This window comes from Barbus barbus (genome assembly GCF_936440315.1).
Source record: "Barbus barbus genome assembly, chromosome: 24".
Lineage (NCBI taxonomy): Eukaryota > Metazoa > Chordata > Actinopteri > Cypriniformes > Cyprinidae > Barbus > Barbus barbus.
This window is the reverse complement of record NC_136752.1, coordinates 27,816,888-27,832,767: the sequence shown is the minus strand read 5'-3', so window position 1 is coordinate 27,832,767 and position 15,880 is coordinate 27,816,888. Positions and strand designations below refer to the sequence as shown.

Sequence of the window (15,880 nt, the reverse complement as noted above, 5' to 3'; positions counted from 1 at the left end):
AGTGCGTGCATTGGTCAGATGAGGGACTGTCTGAAGATCTTCCCCTGATGTGCACGAATACACACACACAAACACACACGTCTGACAGAGGGAAGCACTTCTGATTGAGACCCGACCGCTCGCTTTAAAGTGCTAATTTCCACATTTCACAATGAAAGAGCCCCTCAAGAGCATAAGACCAGACCAAAACCACAAGAAACCACATCGCAGATGCTCATCTATAAATAAATATGATTAAATCTCTTCACAGGCAAGTTTATATTCACAGAGCCCTCAAAGAGGCTACGGTAATAACTCCTAAAATCACAAAACAGGAACATTGCTTTTTGTGATTCAAAATATACAAATTCTACAATTTATATGCAAAACAAAATGATTCATTATCAGTATTTGTGTCTGTTTTTATAAAGTATCTAAATATCATTCAAATTAAATTTGAAGTTGATTTATCTTACAATGCAAAGTCTTAATGTCTTCAAGTATTTAAACCTCTTGCATTTTTTATATTTTATAGTAAACTAACTTTAGAGTAAGCTAACTTAATTTAGTCAGATTTGTGATTTTAACAATTCGCCAATAAAATTTTTAATTAATTGAAGATATATATACTTTGAAAACTTTTAATAACTCAGTCTTAACATCTTCTAGTTGTTCTGAGCTTCCTTTGCAATATATATCTTTTTTTACAATACAGTAATAGATGATGTGCAATACTTTAATTTCACTTGTATTTTTAAATATTTTTCTTCCTTTTTTCAGCATAAATCTAATTAAGTCAGGTGTGTGCTTAAAACAATTGGCCAATAACGTAAGAATATAAAAAAATTGAAAGATACAGACTTCAAAAACTCTTAATTTCTTAAAGTATTTGAAATAGAATTTTCTTACTCTTATTAAAATAACAATGGATGATGAGTAATACATTTATTTATCTTGCCTTTCCAAGTATTCTTAATGTTTTACATAAATCTAACTAAATAATAAATTTTATGCTTAAAACAATTTGCAAGTGATGTAAGAAACTAATTAAAATTTACTTAAGTGAAGATATATGTGACCCTGGACCACAAAACCGGTCATAAAGGTCAATTTTTCAAATGAAATTTTTTTATAAAACTTCATTTTTTATAAAACTGAAAGCTGAATAATAATCGTTCCATTGATGTATGGTTTGTTATGATAGGACAATATTTGGCTGAGATACAACTATTTGAAAATCTGGAATCTGAGGGTGCAAAAAAATCTAAATATTGAGAAAATCGTCTTTAAAGTTGTTCAAATTAAGTTCTTAGCAATGCATATAACTAATCAAAAATGAAGTTTTGATATATTTACGGTAGGAAATTCACAAAATATCTTCATAGAACATGATCTTTACTTAATGTCCTAATGATTTTTGGCATAAAAGAAAAATCAATAATTTTAATCCATATATGTTTTTTGGCTATTGCTACAAATATACCCCAGCGACTGCTTTTGTGCTCCAGGGTCACATATTCTTTGCAAACTCTTAAGAACTCGATGTCTTAATATTTCCAAGTCAATTTTTCTTGTTTTAAGGATGTTTAGATATTTATACTAAAAAATAAAAACAAGATCAAAAATACTGATTATGAAAATGTTTTACGCAGAATAAGCATGCATGTGTCCTAATCATGCACGGCACGCTTCCAATGACAAGTAATTAGTCCATCTGCATTGAAAGAGTCGACGCTGCGACAATCACAGCCAGCTGCAACACTGTTGCTGATTCATATGCAGATTTTTTAGACTAATGAGATTCCACTGATTTGCATGGACGATCGTAGCCGATTAGGACACAATACTAACAGAAAATGGTAGTTTCTGTTGCATTTCTAAATATGTTGCTTATTTCGAAGTCAAAAAAGCGATATGCTGCAAAAGAATTCACAGTTGTGTGAGCATGAAGAGATTCAGTGGTTAGACAAGAAAAAGAAACAGATCAGTGTAGGCATGTAGAAAAGGACTAATGCTTATCCAGGTGTCCATACGCTCCGTATTTGCCATCATTCTGAGATATTAAAGATCTCGACTGGAAGAGAAGAGCTGCCAAGGAGAAGTTCCTCTTTCTGGGGTCAAAATCAGGAAAATGAGCTGAAGTGGAAGATCGTATCCATCCGTCCACAGTGAGACGAGTCGAACAAAAGGAGCTTGAATAAAGCCTTGGTGCTAATGAAGACTAGCACTCGTCCAGTCTGAGGTGATGCTGGTTCTGGAGTGCAAGAACGGAGCTCGTGACATCAGGATGGTGCATTCTGGGATACGGAGTCTAGTCTTACTGACACATGGGCAGGTTGACGAAGGTGAAGACGTTGTATTCGATCATGATGGAGAAGCAGAGGAAGATGGCGTATAGCACCAGCACATAGACGCCCAGCTTGAAGTCCAGCTTCCACCCGTTCAGATGAATCCCAAGAATCTGCAGCGAAGAAACATGAAACAAGCTGTAAACAAGAACCAACAGATACCGAGGGAGAACTGAAGGTTTAAGTACACAAAGCAAACAAAGGAGCAGATGAGCTAATTACTGTAACGAGGCGAGTACTGAGAAACTATAGGTCATGGGGGAAACACAATGAGACATACATGTAACAGCTATCAGGATATGTCTAGACAGAGAAAAATACACAAAAGTTTGCAATTTCTAAAACATATCCTGCTAATAAAAAAACTACAATTTTCAGTTTAAGCAGTTGTCTCTTCATAAAAAGATTAAATAACTCATTATATAACTCTCATTTCATTCCCATTCAGCGGTTTCATTTAATTTTTTATTAATCGATTTTTTAATTTATTTAAAAGAATCTACATTTTGATTATCAAACCATTTTCCTCAAATAAAAATGAAAAAATTCAATATTCAGTTGAAGCAATAGTCAATCACTTCCTAACATTAGAAATAACTTTCTATTTTAAACTGTATTTCTATCTCTATATTATAGTGTTAAACTGAATATTACAATTTCAATTGATCTGTTTTTATCATTTTTTCAACAATTTTATGATTAAATTAAATGCAATATTGATTTTCAGCATTTGTCAATCACTTTGTAATAACTTTATAAATACATTTTTAATTTTATTGTCATTATATTATCAAGTGCTAAACTGAATATTAGTTTAAACCGATCAGTTTTTATTAACTGATGTTTTATTATTTTAGGATTTATTTAAAATAACTGACAATTTGATTCTTTAAAGTACAATCCCTGTGTAGTAACATTATACATTACTTGTTATTTTATAACATTTATAATATATATTAACTGATTTTTGTATTATTATTCTTTGATTTATTTATCCAGGTGTTTATTTTTATTTTATTTTTTGTTTATAGTTGTATAATATTCTCCACACTTACATAATCTTCAAAAATTCTAGTTAAGGACAAGTATTTATTTTAATGATCAAAACTGTGATACCAGAATTAACAGGGAAATGATTTAACTATGAACAGGCCCACACGATATCTGTGCATCCAGATTTCTTCCAAATCAACACACCTGTCATTCAAAAGTTAATAACTTTTCAGCAGAATTCACAGAAAAAGTCTACAGCTTGCATCTGATCCTGATTGAGTCACGGTTTGTCTCAGGAGAACCTGCTGATTTACTCACGGTGAGCGCGACAGATCCCAGCAGCAGCACCACGGAGTAAACCAGTCCCCGACTGTTTATCATCACCTGCACGGAGGGAGGAAACAGCATCATCAGCTCCCACAATGCCACTGTGCCATTAAACAATTACAATAAACAGAGACCTCGTGTTTCAGCGCTCATGTGTTCAACAGAAGCTCCTGGTTTGAGAGGAGTTCAAACAGAACGAGCTGCTGGATGTGCTTACAACTGATCCATAATCGACTGCCATGGTCTGCAGCGCCCAGGGAACGCCGAGCCCCACCAGAATGTCAAAGACGTTACTGCCGATGGTGTTGGACACGGCCATGTCTCCCAGACCTGCAGAAACGAGACCCGCTTTCACACTAAACAAGCAATGCCTACACTGTAAAAATAAAATTCTTAAAATTTACGGTAAAAAACTGGCAGCTGTGGTTGCCAGAATTCTACCGTAAAAATACGGTAGCAACGTTTTAGGTTTTACGGTTTTAACTTAAATTTACAGTTAAATACCGTAATTTCTTTAACTGATATAATCTTAATATACCAACCTATTAAAGTACTGAAATCTGTTTTGTTCCTTTGAAATACACTGATATCCACCAAATGCAGGTGATGATGAGAAAGTCACATGATGAGCCAAAGTCCATCACAAGCAACTTTTAAACAATTGCATATACAGAAGGTGCACAGTGTCATTCACACAAGCACTAAACACCATCATGGTGAGACTCATTAAACTGAAATATGCTATAAACATTAATTTAACAACATTAGATGTAACATACAACCCTAATAAACATAACTGATAAGAAAAAACTAAGAAGAAACATAGTTATTTCAAAGAAAAAACGTCAAATTCAAACAGAATTTGAAATGGAACGCAGGGAATTCTGGGAACGTAAGTTTACGGTTTTTCCCTGTAAATTTTACAGGAACTTTCTGTTAAGCATGTAACAGGTTTTTACCGTAGCATTTTCACAGTTTTTTACCGTTAAAATCACGATCATTTTTTACAGTGTATGCATCATGCAGATTCACATTTCTCCTAAAGCGATGCAAAATAAGTGTTTTGTGGCTTGTCATGATATAATGGAAAACGGAACTTAATGGAAAAAGGAACTTGTTAAATACATTTATCGGTGGTGAAATTAAAGCAAAACGTAATCCACACCATAATAAGGAAAGCAAAACAATAAGGAAAGTGGTGAAAAACATGCTGACAAAAAGAATAACAATGCAAAACTAGAATTGAAACAGTGGGTGTAGATTTATCAAAATATAATTAGAAATATATTTATATTATTCAAATAATTTTTATAATTAATTAATAATTAAATAATAATTATTATTATTATTAATCTTTATTGTTGTTTTCATTTTACAAAACAAATTATTTATTCAAAAATATAATAATAAAACATTATAAAATAGCATCCTGCTAGAAATACACTGCATTTAACTATAAAAATGACATTCGGTGCCAGAAATTACATACTATGTCAATAAGTCTTTTTCAATAGAAATGCAACTCTATAAAGGAAACGGCAGAAAAGCAGCCACAAGAAGGGTTTCCATAAAGTGTTATTTTATAAAACAACATAAGATTTAGTCAGATAAAAAATACAACAATAATAATAATAATAATACAAATAATAATTATTATTATTATTATTTAAAAAATAAAATGAAGTATTTACTTTATCATTACATCATAACTATTAAATTATTGTTCCTTTTGTTTGAGAATCCTAAAACACTGGCTCAAAAACATTTCATGCCAGAAATTACACACTTAATCTTAATCACATAAAATTTAAACTTCAATACAATATGAGCCTCAGTACTTGTCTATGGCTGGAAAAGTCAAAAGAGAACCATTATAAAGTCATCCTAAAATCTATACTATGCACTATGTAATCTTGTATTCTGCATAGGGCAGGCAGCATTGAGATGCAGTCCATGTCTGAGGTGAAGTGATTGATAGTGACACAGGAACAGGATATCACATTATGTGTGCTGTAGCACTTTGATAAGATACGTGAAGGTAGAAAGGTCTGTATTTCATGTTAAATTCATTGTAAGATATCAGAGACTGAATAAGAAAAATGTAAGATGCATCAGAACATTGAAACCTGAGAAGCTGAGATTGAAGAAAGAGGGGGGGGGGGGGGGGGGGGGGGGCTCAAAGCTGTAACAGGACAACGTCATAAATCGGATTCCTGGCTCCAACTAGCTGAAGCAAGCCTCTTTCACAAAACAGCTTTCAACATTGAGACAAAAGAACACTTATTGATAATTCCAATCCAGGAAAGAGACTGTCAAATTTGTTGCAAATAATCAAGACTGATTGTCAAAGAGATGGCCATCACGTGTTCCACGATTGAATTCACGAGCTTCCTTAGACTGACTTCTCCCCACATAGAAGACAGCCCAAACCAAAACTCCTTTGTCTAAAGGACATGCCTTCGTTCTCCATAGAACTATACAAAGACTTTCTTTTTCATATGCATATAAAATCATCCTAAAAGGACATTTCTATGCAGAACCCCATATTATGTTTGTAATCCACACATTTGACTATCATTGTTTTAATCAAATATTATGTATGTCTTTTAATCACTATTGAATAGCTGAAGGATTCAGATGCATGTGTGGTATGTATGAGTTTGAAAATTCATGCTTCCAATCAATTCTTTGTCAAAGGCATCATAGTCTTGTTATAGAAATCATGCTCAAAAGTATACTTTGCAAGAGCCTGTATAGTTCGGACCTCTGACTGAACAGATAACAACGATTTATTAGTGGGGTGGAGAAACAAAGCAATACCCCGAGCAAGGACAGTATCTAATTGGTCAAGACGTCCAGATGGGACGGTCTGAAAGCCGAGTTTAAAACTCAGGACACCATCAAACTCTCTCTTACTCTTCTTCGTAAAAATGCTTTCTTAGTCACTCTTACTCTCTTGGTCGCCCTTCTTCTCTTTTGCCACCGCGTGCTGCTCTTTGAGCTACCGCGATGGAAAGAAAACCAACCTAGTCTCTTTACATCCTTTTATTTTTATTCTTTTACTTTAGTTTATTTTCTTTCCGTGGCGTTTCGTGTTCTAATGTAAGTTTGCTACAAAGTCCAGCTCCGACTGCACTCGCTTCAAACTTCGACCAGACCAACTCCGCATCCTCAGCCAACGCCCAAGACGTCACTTCAAAGACTATTAAACTTCCAGCCAATCAGACACTTCGGGGAACCCCCTGTCTGCAACGACGACACAAAGGACACCCCGTAACACAGGCAAAGCAAGCAAGTACACCTCCAAGTTCTAACTGAATCAGGTGCATTTAATATAAATTTTAGCCTCATTGAGAAACTCAAAGCGAGGGTTAAATAAGTGATTGATGGTTGTTCAGGTCTATGCAATAGCACATATTGCTGTAAACTTGGGATTTCATTCTCTTAAACTCATCCTTTCCTCACTTTCTCTCTTCCTGCAACGTGTGCATGTGTGAATGCTTGTGTTCATGTGTTAGGTTAGTTTATGTCTTAGGTTTATATAAATAAAATCTGATTTATATTGAAAAGAGAAGTATCTTGTGTTTTGTGTCTGCCGATTTTGTTACTGTGCTGTTTAATAGTGTTTTCACTATATTTTGTATTTTAATATCCAGTCCAGAGTTTGCCATACGGCTCGTTCAGTGAATCGCCGTAACACTGATTCTGTTCAAATCCCTAAAATCATAAATGATTCCCTTTGAGCTAAATTAAGCTATTGCTTTAAATTACATATTAATATTATATGTTTATTACGTTACATGATCCTGCCCCAGGATTATAGATCAGAAGGGTGCGATCGATCTACCTTGACGAGCCACGATCAGGCTGGCGATGCAGTCCGGGACGCTCGTGCCCGCCGCCAGAAACGTGATGCCCATGATGACGTCGGGAATGCCGAGCGTGTATCCGATGATCGTCACCTACAAGACAGAGGAAAGCTTCACTAAAAACAAGACAGACTAACCGGAGAGAGAGAGACACTGACAGTCGTGTGACACCTACCATCCACACCATGAAATAGGAAAAGACGGCGATCCAGACGGTGGAGAGGATGAAGGAGAGCATGAAGTATTTCTCCCAGCGAGACTTGGCACAGTTTGGGATGGTGAAGAACAGGATCAACAACAACGGCCAAGAGATCAGCCATTTAGTTATATTCATACAGCCATCTGAAACACACAACGTACTGTTTTAAAGCCACACTGCAGTGCTATAAACTCATTTTCTGCTCTTGCTTACAAACTAGGTACTGTTCCTTTAACCCTCATGTTGTGTTCCTGTTATATTAACTCGGATAGGATTTTCTTTTTCCTATAACAGGTATAACAGCTTCCTTTTTAGGATTTTTTCCATGGTGTTCCTGGTCAAACAGGAACATCCGCCTACAAAAATAGCTTGTAAATCTCTCATTATACTACATTATTGCCACATATTGGATTCAATCTTTTGATGCATGAGCTCAGATCAATGAGGCCTCAATCAACCTGTACCAAAAAGAAATACAAAACCTGTGGTAATTACAAGTAAACAAGTTGACAAAAATATCAATCCGAGATATGTTAATAATACAGCATTTTGGATATTTGGATATTTTTTGTACTTTGTTCCAGGTCAAAAATGACCTGCCTACAAAAATTGCTTGTAAATCTGTCATTATGCTATATTATTCCCACATATTGGATTTATCTTTATCAACTTGTTTTTGTTCAATTATCACAGATTTTGTATTATTTCTGGATTGGGCGTAGGCCTTTCTGATCTCAGTTTTTGTGTGAAAATTACCAAAATTATCCACAAATGATGCTTTTTTTTCACTTAGGAACAACATAAGCTTGGATCAATAAGGCAACCATTTCCAAAAAAGAAAAAAAAAACTGCCTATTGTAAGTAAATAAGTTAACAAAACGATTGAAACAATTGCATCCTGATAATATAGCATATTTAATATAGCATAATTTTCAGGATTTTTTTTTAGGATTTTTTTTTTTTTCCACACTTATCAACTTGTTTTCTTTCAATTAGCACAGGTTTTGTATTTGTTCTTGGGACTGACTGATCATAGGTTTCACTGATCTCAGTTTGTGAGTGGAAATTACCAAAATGATCAAAAAATCCAAATCCAAAAAAAAAAAAAACTAAACCTGTGCAAACTGAAAGAAAAGAACAGATTTGGTGACAGATTTACAAGCTATTTTGTTTAATGCTAGTCATTTTTGACTGTGAACACCGCAGTAGGTCTTTTTCAGCACAGCACAAAGCTTAAAACGCTTATATTTGCTCCTTAAAATGCGCTTTCTGAGGTGCTTTTTCATTTCTATCACATCCGTTTCTTTTCAGCACAAATATTTTCTTCTGAAAAGTAACAATAAGTCTCTTTTACTCACCTGGTAATCTGAACGGTGAGGTGAGTTCACTCTCTTTCTCTTCAGTGGTTTTGTCTTCTGGCACGTTTCCATTCTCGATGTCTGGTTTGCCGTCCACCACAGCCGTCTCCACACCGTTAGCCGACTGGACCAACCTCTGACGCTACACACAACAAACACACTTTTCTAGAAGTGCACCAGTGTTAAAGCCTGGTTGATACTGATAAACTAATGCTAAATGGCTGATAGTACAATTTTTTTGTACTATTTTGTGAAAAAAATAAAAAATAAAAAATAAATTAAATATCTTTCAGGGATCACAACATTATAATGTGCGGTATAAAAAAATAATTTTCATTTTGATTAATGTCATGTGACACTGAGGACTGGAGTAATGGTGCTGAAAATTCAGCTTTGATCACAGCAATAAATTCGATTTTAACATATATTCACATAGAAACCAGTTATTTGGAATTTTAATAATATATCACAATATTAATGTTTTTACTGTATTTTTTATCAAATAAAAAGAGCCTTGGTGAGCATAAGAGGCGTCTTTAAAAAAATTAAAATACAGACCCCAAATTTGACTTTATTTATATTATTTTATTTATGTATTTTTAATTGTTATGAAAATAATGACATAATACTAATAATAATGCAAAACAATATTTTAATAATTTATTTTGCAGGGAATTTCTTGATATTCATCCTTTCTTGTCTTTATACATTCTGCAAATATATATGCATATTGTTTTTAAATAATTATGAATATTCTATTAAAAAATGTCAATTTTGAAAAATGTGTTTTTATTGAAATTTTTAATTTTATCTATTATTATTTTGCTGTATCACAGTGTGTCTGCTCTGCCGTACCTCTGTTATAATGAGACGGCTGGCCATGCGCAGACGAGTCTTGGGTCCGAAGTGGTTTGTGACCATCACACGGAGACCGGCTTCTGGGAAACGGTAATTTGGAGGACTGGCGTTGATGATTTCATCAACCATGACCACCGAACCTCGACTGTAAACCTTACTGGACTTGACTTGAGAAAGACGAAACAAATATCCATGAAATACACACAGAACACACAGACTGGTTTCTTTCTGGATATTCTAAAACAGCATGTTTTATATGAGACATTTACTCCTCTATCTCAAATTATTTAGCTGCATTTTCAGAGAAGCATCATGTGCAGTAAAAGCAGAAAGGTTTAGTAAGACTAAACAGGCAGGCAGAGTTAAACGTGAAGATACCGAGGCCAGAAACAGGCAGATGAGGAATGAGGAAAGAGAAAAACTCTAGTGAAAAGATGGCAGGGAGGAAAGCCAGAAGTGATGGATGAGGCAGTGACATTACCTCTCAATCACAGACGGACCGAAGCAAAAGTGCTGAGACCTCAAGAGCTGGAAAACAAGGTTTCTCACACACTGGATCTGCTTTAATACAGAACCAGGAGGACGTTTCTCTCATAAAGACAAAATTAAACTAAACCAGTCGTGCTGTTCAGAGCATGTGCAATAAATGAGAACATATCCAAGAAATATATTTTCTCAATCTAGTTTAAAACAAACACACCAAAATCAGCCAAAATGCCATCTTTGTTTTCACGTTGCCTGAATAATAACCTGAACTAACCCTCAAATGAAAAATAATCTGATATTTTTAAGAATAAAAATCTTACTTGTAAAAATGCCTATGAAAAGAACTTAACAGTAGAAACAGTACAAGATTATGCCAAATTTTAAATAAATGTTGCATTTTAATTCAATAGATGTCACTGTATGTTTTTAATAACTTAAAAGATTATGCCAAGATACAAGATTTTCACAATTGTTTTTAAAAAATATTTCTGCCTTTTAAAATTTCTGCTTATGTAATATATTACAAATATGGTAATACAGTAACTAAAAACATTATTCAAGTCACAGTATTTCTGAATTGTTTTTTAAATGTTTTTTTTAAATAACCTAAAAGATTATACCATATTTTGCCAAATTAAAATATATTTTTTTAAAATATGATAATAAAGCATTCATTTCTTCATGATGAGCGTCATAATTATATAATAATAATAATAATAATAAAGTAAAGTGACATGAAACTAATAATAATAATAATATAATTTCATGTAATTTATATAAACAATGTAATTCAATAAGTGAAAACATCATTCAAGTCACAGTATGTATGAATAACATTTCTCATATTAGACATATACATAAAGACACCCTAGAAAGATTATAATTCAGATGTTTGGAGATAATTAAAATTTACAGAACATTTAAACATATTACATTTCTGTCTTCTTGTATGGCATGTTTTCTACCATATTTGTTCAAACTCTGATGACAGGTGACCTCATACTTGTCCTGAGGGTGACATGGGTATGGAATTATGGATTATTATTTATATTACATCTGTATTTTTTAAAGCCTGACTGTTTAGTCTTACCTGGACCTAGCAGCGGTACTGACAGATCGTCCCAGTTACAGTCCAAACTGTCTTTACCGTCCTCCAGTTCACTGCCGGCCGCCGCGTTTCCATTGGCAACGTTCTTGTCTCCTTGTCTAGTGAAAAACTTCTGCATGCTTGTGTTAAATCTAATACAGACAAAAACAAAATGAGAATTTTCTAGCTCTCCTGCTCTCCAAGGCTGCAATTATTTGATCATAAATATAGTAAAAACCGTAATACTGTAAAATATTAGCCTATAACAATTTAAAATAACACTTTTCTACTTGAATATATAGTAAAATGTCATTTATTTCTGTGAGTCAAAGCTGTATTTTCAGCATCATTACTCGATCCTTCAGAAATCATTCTAATACACTGATTTGCTGCTCAAGAAACATTTCTGATTATTATCAATGTTGAAAACAGTTGTGCTGCTTCATATTTTTGAAAAAAACTGTAACGCATTTTATTTCTCAGGATTCTTTGATGAATAGGAAGTTCAAAAGAATAGCATTTATTTAATCCTTTGTCACATTATAAATGTCTTTAGTGTGTGTATATAAACTCACTTCATGATGAGAATATATACAGCATACATGAGCACCAGCACCAGACTCTCCCACCTGAAACACGTGATCAAAACCACACATCAGATCATGGAAACGTGCAAAAATCAGACAAGAGAGGAAAATGAAAACAGACTCACCACACAATCTTTTCGTCATAGATGAACTGATGTCACGTGACAAGACAAACAAAAACATAATCAGTTCTGTTACGGTTTAGTTCTAAAGTAAAACTGAGGATGATTGAGGGACTCAAACACAACAATTAAAAAAGGTTCAAACATTCACTGATGCTCCTGAAGGAAACACGATGCATTAAGAGCCGGGGTGTGAAAACTTTTGAACAGGATGAAGATGTCCAAATTTTTCTTATTTTGTTGAAATATCATATTTTTCCATTTAGTACTGCCCTTCTGACGCGACAGAAGATACTTGCATGTTTCCTGGAAGACAAATGAAGTACAATTTACCTTGATCTTCAAATTCAAAAGTTTTCACCCCCGGCTCTTAATGCATCGTGTTTCCTTCAGGAGCATCAGTGAATGTTTGAACCTTTTTTAATAGTTGTGTTTGAGTCCCTCAATCATCCTCAGAGTGAAAAGGTGGATCTCAAAATCATACAGTTACTGCTGGAAAGGGTTCAAATATGCAAAAGATGCTGGAAAACTGAAGATTCTGCAGGACGTGGATTTTTCTGAAGAACAGTGCTCAGTTTAACTGTTCAGAACAAACAAGGGACTCATGAACAACCATCACAAAACAAAAAAACACTCGTAGATCATCCAGGTAACCACACACAGTATTAAGAACCAAGGGTTCCCAAACTTTTGAATGTGGTTATTTTAATAATTTCAGCTATTTTTTTGTCTTGTGGACTATATGTAAACATCTTTTATGCAAAATATCTTACTCAGGACAGTACAAAATAAAAAATAACATGCATTTTGTATGATCTCTCTTATTTTGGTAAAATTATCCACATTTTCACAGGTTCTGCAAGGGGTTCCCAAACTTTCGATCCCCACTGTATATATATATATATATATATACATATATACGGTGGTGGCCAAAATTCTTAGAACACTATTATTTTCACGAGCTAAACATTTTTTTAAAGTCAGTTTTTTCTATCTTTTGCTGTAGTGTGTCAATAGGAAATATCAGTTGTTGTTGTTTTAACAGAGCAGATATTCATTTGAGACTCACCACAATTAGAGCAATTACAGACAATATGTAGAAGAAAGAGTCACGGAAAACAGCCCACCGAGTCAGAAAGACCACCTACAGACAACAACACAGACTACTGTTAAATACAGAAACTCATGAAGATACGATGATTCACAAACAGCAAAACCGTGAAACAGAATAAAACAATAAGACTTCAACCTCAGCATGTGCAAATATAATTCAGGCAGAGGCCTCTAGTTGTTATCTCAGAAATAAAAATGAATTTATTTTGAACTGCATTTTGTGTAAAAACCTTTTCTCAAATGAGTAAATAAATGAACAAACAAATAATTAAACCCAAGAAAACGATAAGTTAAAGAAATGCATTTAATATTGAAAAAACAAAACAGGGTCAAGGTTAAGTTGGAAGGTAAAGTTTCTTAGTGTGAAGAATATTTTAATAATCTGAAGAATCTTTTTTCACTATAAAGAACCTTTTTTGTACCGCAAAAATTCCATCGATGTCAATAAAGAACCATTTTTTTCTTTATAAAGAATGAAGTGTTTTTGAGGTTCTTTGGACATACATTTCTGCTATTTTTGCTCGTTTAGAGTCAGAGAGACTTGTAACATGTAGATCTGTGCTTCTCAAGCCGCAAACTGTTTCAGAAGTTTCAGTCCGATTTAGTGAACTGTTCAACCAGTTTACCACAGAGAATCGGTTCAAAAGAAAGATTCATTTGTGACCCGGACATCACTCTGGACCATTTGTCTGAGGCTCTGGATTGCAGGTGATAATGTTGTAAATAATGTTCAGTTTCTTGCACAGACCGATCATTTCGCTTCATAAGACCTCAATACATCGTCAGGAGCCAAGAGGATTCATTTAGTCTTGCCTGATGTGCCTTTTTGACTCTCAAAGTGACGGTAGCCATTCACTTGCATTTTATGAATCACCAAGGACCACAGTTTCAGCTCAAAATCTTCTTTACTGTTCTACTGAAGAAGAAAGTCACCTATATCCTTGATAGACTGAGGTTGAGTAAACTAACAGCATTTTTTTATGTTTAGGTGAACTGTCCCTTTAAGGCTTCTGTTGGAGAAGATGCACAAACACACCTGTCCAGCAAAGATCCCACAAACTCCGATGATGCAGAGGACATTAAAGACGGCAGAGCCCACGATCGTTCCGACTCCGACATCACCGTGAGTGATGAAGACACCTGAAAACAGACACAATGAGCAAAAGTGCTGCACAAAAAGAGCAGGAACAACGATTGTGTGACTTTACCTATGACAGAGGCGAAGAGTTCGGGCGCTGAGCTCCCCGCCGCCATGAACGTGGCTCCAGCCACATCCTCGCTCAGATTCAGCTTCTGCACAACACAATAACAGCAGACGATTCACATCCAACAAAGCCTCTGGCACAAACATCGCCCAAATCTGGAGCACTATGTTTTATGAGCTTCTGAAAGCATCAAAGTGGGTCAGAGGAAGAATAGTGTAGTATTGTACCGCGGTATTACTCAGATCAACTGGGAATTCACTTCTGAACAATCCTACCTCACAGATTTTCTCAAGAGACATCACGAAGTAGTCGTCGCACACGATCGCCAGGGCCAGGAACATGTAGAGGGCCTGTAAGAAGACCACAGAAGACTGTAGAAACTCACTTATTTCTCCTAAATACCAATGAGGTACACTGGATACTTCTAATTAAGTCTCCTGCTTCTCTTGTGCAAAAAAAAAAACCAGTAAAGATCTCAAAAGTATCTCAAACTGAGCTCAGAGTCTGAGATCAAAAGTCAGCGATTTCAATATGAACCCAAAAATTTCTCATCAAATACTGGACCAAATGATCAAAGTTATACTATCCATGTTCATTTTTAGCTCTGTAATTTTAGGCCCAAAATAGCTATGACAGTACAGAAGAATGAATGTTTTCTACTCACAGGAAGTGCCACTGATTGCAGTTTAAGTGCATATGACATAGCAACTTAGAGCTGGTTAAACTAACTATGCTTAGCAGTGTTGTTACTGTTGTTAACTAAAACCAACTACTAAAACTTGTGTTTGTCAACTGAATTAAAGCTGAAATAACATCAAATGATGTGGAAATCTCAAAAAAATGTCTTAAATTTAAAAAAGGTAGAAAAACTTGTGCTAAATACAATTTTACAACAAAAATGAGAAATGTTGCCTTGGTAACTAACTGAAATAAGTTTAAGAAATGACTAAACCTATAACTGATACACAAAATATAGATAAATAGAAACAAGAATTTAAATTAAAAGCATGACATTGCTCAAATTCAAATAAAAACTGAAAATATCAAAATAAAAGCTAATTATATTATTGAAATATTATTAAATACTATAAAAGTCTACAGATAACGAAACAACTTTTATTAAAGTATTTATTTAGTATAAAAATACTAAAATAACACTGATGTGTATAGCACTTATTTTAGTATCACTAGTTATTTAAATTAGATTTTATTTCAAATTTTTGTTTTGTTTTTCATTTTAAAATTTTTGTAATATTGTTGTGTTAATATTGTTGTGTTTGTCTGTAAAAAAAGAAAAAAAAGCTTAAAACTCAAAAATCTGGTGAAGCTGGATGCCTTAAAATTGCCTT

At 34.2% G+C, this 15,880-nt stretch overlaps 1 protein-coding gene across 1 annotated transcript in view; it reads right to left on the bottom strand.

Annotated features, from left to right (window-relative positions):
• Positions 1 to 245: 245 nt before the first annotated feature.
• Positions 246 to 15,880, bottom strand: part of slc24a4b (solute carrier family 24 member 4b) — a gene marked incomplete at its 5' end in the record, with an annotated part of 40,501 nt that continues 24,866 nt past the window's right edge. The window contains 14 exons of the mRNA XM_079375665.1: positions 246 to 2,440; positions 3,639 to 3,704; positions 3,865 to 3,977; positions 7,495 to 7,609; positions 7,692 to 7,858; positions 9,074 to 9,215; positions 9,929 to 10,098; positions 11,565 to 11,656; positions 12,080 to 12,133; positions 12,217 to 12,242; positions 13,283 to 13,357; positions 14,363 to 14,466; positions 14,535 to 14,619; positions 14,807 to 14,881. Of these exons, the coding sequence (XP_079231791.1) occupies positions 2,297 to 2,440; positions 3,639 to 3,704; positions 3,865 to 3,977; positions 7,495 to 7,609; positions 7,692 to 7,858; positions 9,074 to 9,215; positions 9,929 to 10,098; positions 11,565 to 11,656; positions 12,080 to 12,133; positions 12,217 to 12,242; positions 13,283 to 13,357; positions 14,363 to 14,466; positions 14,535 to 14,619; positions 14,807 to 14,881 (1,428 nt within the window). The 3' untranslated portion in view covers positions 246 to 2,296. The remainder of the gene's footprint in view (positions 2,441 to 3,638; positions 3,705 to 3,864; positions 3,978 to 7,494; positions 7,610 to 7,691; positions 7,859 to 9,073; positions 9,216 to 9,928; positions 10,099 to 11,564; positions 11,657 to 12,079; positions 12,134 to 12,216; positions 12,243 to 13,282; positions 13,358 to 14,362; positions 14,467 to 14,534; positions 14,620 to 14,806; positions 14,882 to 15,880) is intronic.